Source organism: Trifolium pratense, linkage group LG6, assembly GCF_020283565.1.
Source record: "Trifolium pratense cultivar HEN17-A07 linkage group LG6, ARS_RC_1.1, whole genome shotgun sequence".
Taxonomy (NCBI): domain Eukaryota; kingdom Viridiplantae; phylum Streptophyta; class Magnoliopsida; order Fabales; family Fabaceae; genus Trifolium; species Trifolium pratense.
In genome coordinates this window covers 44625959-44630998 of record NC_060064.1, presented here as the reverse complement: position 1 = coordinate 44630998, position 5040 = coordinate 44625959, and the positions used below count along the sequence as shown (strand labels likewise).

Here is a 5040-nt window from a genome sequence, read left to right as displayed (position 1 = left end):
TTTAACTTGAAAATAGTTTTTTTTGTTAAGTAGTATTCAACTTTTTTAATTTAAAAATTATCATCCTCAAATACAAAATGTTATATATTTTTCATGCTTAACCGGTGCTCTCAAAGTACTTGTTAACATAACCTATTATTTTCTTTTCTTTTTACATATTTCACATTATTAAATTATATAATTTCGGCGCTTTTTATAAGAAAAATTTTAGTCAATATAAATTATTGAATTTAGTTAATATTATAAACCAAATACATCAAAATAGCAGTAAAATAAGAGAAATTTTAGTTAATGAAAATTAATGAATATAGTCTATATTACAAATCAAATACATCAAAGTAGTAGTAAAATAGAACAGATGCAGATATATTTATAATAACTACTATACTAAAAAAACTCAAATAATAGAACCAACAAAAAAAACCTCAAACAATGTTTAATAAAAAATGACACGTGTCAAAAATCAATTAGCATAGAGAAACATGATGTAAAAAGGAATGTGGACACACCCCATATCCAGATTCATAGATGTAATTATCCTAAGTTTCTTGTATATATTATCTTCCTATGTCCTTAGTTTTTCTTTATGAGAGAGTAGACCCCTCTTTTCACTGAATCTCTCCTCTCCCATCTTCTTCATCATAAAGTGCATGTGCCACCACAAATTTTCTAAGAAAAATGGAAGGAATTAGTTTCTTGAAGAAAAGTTCTAAGGGAAAGAAAGATGACCTTTATCATGTTATTCATAAGGTTCCTTATGGTGATAGTCCTTATGTTAAAGCCAAACATGCTCAGGTAAATATACATATATACCCTTAATTTTTTCAATTTCACCTTTACTTTTTGATTAATTATGTTGTGATTTGTTTCTTCATAATTGTATATGAAAATTGCACCATCTTATAATTTTGTTTTATGTTTTACAGATTTAACAAAAAGTATAGTGTAGTATAGTATAATTCATTATATTTTAATTCATTGACTTTAAGTTTTTTTTTAACGTGACTTTAAGTTGAAGTGTTAATTATTTGCAATTTTTTCAGTTTTACTTTACCTTTTTTCATTTTACTGTGATACTGACAGTAAATTTAATTAATTCCTAAATCTTATAACTGTTTATATATGACCTTTTGTAAGATTCAGAAAGAGAATCATACAGATTCAAGGATTCTAATCTTAACTTTAAGATTCCTTTTATTCTTAATTTATTCATATGTCATATATTCAATTTTTTTACATTAATTCTTTGGTTCATTACATAATCAAACTTTGAAGTTTAGTACTAACACACTCTTTTTGAACTACTTCTAAATTAAAGTATATATTATTAATCTTTCATATTGAATAATGAGAAACATATAATAATAATTAATCTTGGCTTATGCATCACATCTACTTTAATTTTTCTCTTGTGAGTAGTGTATAGTATATATAATTATATGCAATAACAAAATGAAGAATTTTTTTTAAACATTATTTTTATCGAAATTCCGTCTCAGATCAATTTTTTTCTAGTAGTGATCAATGAATAATGAGAAATTATTATTATTATTATAAGTATTTAATTGGATATAAATGTGTATGAATAATCAGTTGGTGGATAAAGATCCAGAAGTTGCAATAGTGTATTTTTGGAAAGCAATTAATGTTGGAGACAAAGTGGATAGTGCTTTGAAGGATATGGCTGTTGTCATGAAACAATTAGATAGAGCTGAAGAAGCTATTGAAGCAATCAAATCTTTTAGAGGTCTTTGCTCTAAACATTCTCAAGAATCACTTGATAATGTGCTTCTTGATCTTTACAAGGTATATTCATATTATGTTTTATCATATTAATCATATGCATATTTTTCGTTTGATCTTAAATATAAAAGAAAATTAGGTCAAAAAAAGTTGATGTATCTGGTTCAAAATTTGGACTAGATACATCAATTTTTGTTAATCCAATTTTCTATTTTGTATATTTAGGAATGATGTGGTATAATGTTCATTTATCATATTTATAATATATTTAATTTATGGTATTATAGAGTCAAATAAATTATCACTCTGTTATTGTTATTTCAGACGGCAGTTTTAACCACTTCTGCACGACATAAAATTATCACTCTGTTATTTTGTATTGGCATGTAAATAATATTTGATTTTCAAAATTAACACCTACATATATATTGACACGACACCAACACGGCAACATCAATAACAATTAATAGAATTGATGTGTCAAAAACTTAGATATTTCTATCTGATGTGTCGGTTGCTTGTAAGGATTTGATTAATTAGTTAAAACTAATAAAGTTTTTATGGAAAACAGAAATGTGGAAGAATAGAAGAGCAAATTGAATTATTGAAAAGAAAGCTAAGACTTATCTACCAAGGTGAGGCCTTTAATGGAAGGACGACAAAGACTGCTCGTTCTCATGGCAAAAAGTTCCAAGTTTCAATCAAGCAAGAAACTGCAAGATTATTGGTATTTAAATTATTCACTTTTTTAATCTATCTTTTACACTTTTTTCCTTTTTGCTGAAATTTATTTAGAAATCTATTAGACAGGGGCTATAACTAAATCACAATAATTTTTTTACAAGAACATAAAATTAAATTATTTATTTACGAGAAAATAGAATATAGTTTGTAAATATATTATAAACCCTAAGTTTTTTTTAAAAAATTTTGGAATTCAATTTTTCTTCTTTGATAGATTAATATCATATCACATCATTATACATTTTTTTGAGGGAGGTACATTTTCAACCCTAAAATTACTTAAAAAGTATACATCAATAAAAAATAAAGTTTTTATGTCGTGCGAAAGTGGTTAAAACTGCCGTCTGAAAGTACACTTCCGTGGTATTCTAGAATTGTGGTGGGTGGAAAAATTTATTTTTTTAAGAAATTATTTTTTGGGCCCAATCCACAATTATTTAACACATTGATTGATGATTGATATTTTAGGGAAACTTGGGCTGGGCCTACATGCAAAAAACAAACTACATGATGGCTGAAGTGGTTTTCAAAAAAGCCCAAATGATAGATGCTGATGCCAATAAAGCTTTGAACTTAGCCTTATGCTTAATGAGACAATCTCGTTATGAAGAAGCTTATTTAATTCTTGAACAAGTTTTACAAGGAAAGTTACCAGGTTCTGATGAAATAAAATCCAAAAATAGAGCTGAGGAATTAGTTGTGGAATTAAGTGCTAATTTGCCACAACCTTTGTTTATGGATGATTTGGGCCTTGATGATGATCTTGTGAAAGGAATTGATGGATTATTAAATATTTGGAGTCCAACTAGATCAAGAAGACTTCCAATCTTTGAGGAAATTTCTTCTTTTAGAGATCAATTAGCATGTTAATAAGTTAATTGTTTTTATTGTATTTTGTATATTGTCTTAGGTTTAAGTTTGGGTAAAATGGTCCATTAATTGTTTTCCAACTTCCTATTCTTCCTTTGCCCTTTTTCTCCTTAAAATGGTGAGGAAAAAAATTAGAATAAGGTTTGCTTGTAATAATAATAATGTTCTAATAATGTGATCATAAAATTTGTAGTTTGATTTGACTCTTAAGTTATGGTGCACGTACCATTCAAAACTTTTGTGGCATATATATTATCTTGTTAGTGTGAGAAATGGTAATCACATCTCTCAGATTTCATATCATGGACCAATTCAAATATTACTGTGATTAAACATGAAAAAAATTATGAACCAAATTATACTGAAATAAGAAATAATTTTGTTTAATATGTAATTCATTTACAATGAAATGAAAATCGCATACCATTCATTTCTTGAAAATGAGCTAAAATTGTTAATTGTTTTAAGAACTTCTCTTTTTGAAAATGAGCTAAAATTGTTAATTGTTTTAAGAACTAGCAGATGTGATGACTAAAGCCTTGAAGCTTGGTGTGTTTGAGAAGCTCAGAGAAAAGCTTGGATTATGTAGCAGTTCCAATTTGAAGTAATCTGGTGTATGTAAACCTTGTTGTCTGCACAATCGGGTTTAAGGGAGGGATTGTTGGAGTTAGTGTATTTTGAGTGTTGTCTAGTTACCTTATCAGTCAAGTTAGTTAGTTACAGTTTTATGTTTTAGTTTGTTAATTACAACTTTCAATGTTGGTTGTAATATGTAATTAAGGTCTTGGGGTCATGTAACAAGTTAGTTGATTGAATGCAAAGCTTGATTCCTAACATACCAAAGTAGTGTAGTTTTTAAAGTAAAAAATAAATAAATAATAATAAAAATGGTGTAATTAAATCGTACCCCCACAATAGCTAGAAGATTAGTAATTTTCTATTTTCTATTTTAAACTTTCTTCTTCTCCAAAAATTGGGTATAATTATAAACTTTTACGTTAAAAGTTGACTAAGTAAAGTATTTAGAACACATTTTTATTTGATTTGAGTCATTTATTTAGAATTGGAGGGAGTAAGGAATATAATAGGAACATAAGCATTGGCCAAACAACAAACTAATTAATGACTCAAATATGAAATAAAAGGACCTTTAGCTGAAAGTATGACACATGAAAAGTTGGACTAATTGAAATGTATAATGAACCTTTACATTGCAATGCAAAACCAAACTTGTTGATTCAATTTTCAAAAGGTAAGTAATTAATATATATATATATATATATTAGTGAACCATATATTACTATATTAGTGTCACATCGATCATTCGGAGCATTTTGTGCAAGACAAGTATATATATATATAGTTGGAGAAGAACTTAGTTTCAACAAGTTGAAACCAAGCTTTCGACATAACCCTTCATAGAGAACCAATGTATCCTATTGTTAATGGGGTAGGGTACAAATCTGTAAGCATTCATGACCCCGTGTAGATTTCTTGTTGGAAATTAGCAAGATATGTTGATTTTGTGAAGATCGGTGAGGTGAATTTGGATAAATATAGGATCAGATGTTAATGACAAAGCAAATAAATGAATCCTATCTTACTTGCCTTACAAGCTAACTGCATTTTGAGTAAGTTAGGCAGTTACAAACAACCGTTGAAGTTTGTTGTAAATAGTTTGTT

The 5040-nt window shown here is 27.4% G+C and overlaps 1 protein-coding gene across 1 annotated transcript; it reads left to right on the top strand.

The window, feature by feature from the left end:
• The first annotated feature begins 523 nt into the window (after positions 1 to 523).
• Positions 524 to 3552, top strand: LOC123893111 (protein SULFUR DEFICIENCY-INDUCED 1-like). Its single transcript, XM_045943033.1, has 4 exons — positions 524 to 795; positions 1594 to 1806; positions 2315 to 2470; positions 2956 to 3552. The coding sequence occupies exons 1-4, from the start codon at positions 679 to 681 to the stop codon at positions 3355 to 3357; spliced, it is 888 nt and encodes a 295-aa protein (XP_045798989.1). The 5' UTR covers positions 524 to 678; the 3' UTR covers positions 3358 to 3552.
• Positions 3553 to 5040: the final 1488 nt, after the last annotated feature.

Coding starts and splice junctions, on each gene's coding strand:
- LOC123893111 (XM_045943033.1), top strand. CDS start 679: ATGGAAGGAATTAGTTTCTTGAAGAAAAGTTCTAAGGGAAAGAAAGAT. Junction 796..1,593: donor TTAAAGCCAAACATGCTCAG/GTAAATATACAT, acceptor ATGAATAATCAG/TTGGTGGATAAAGATCCAGA. Junction 1,807..2,314: donor TGCTTCTTGATCTTTACAAG/GTATATTCATAT, acceptor TATGGAAAACAG/AAATGTGGAAGAATAGAAGA.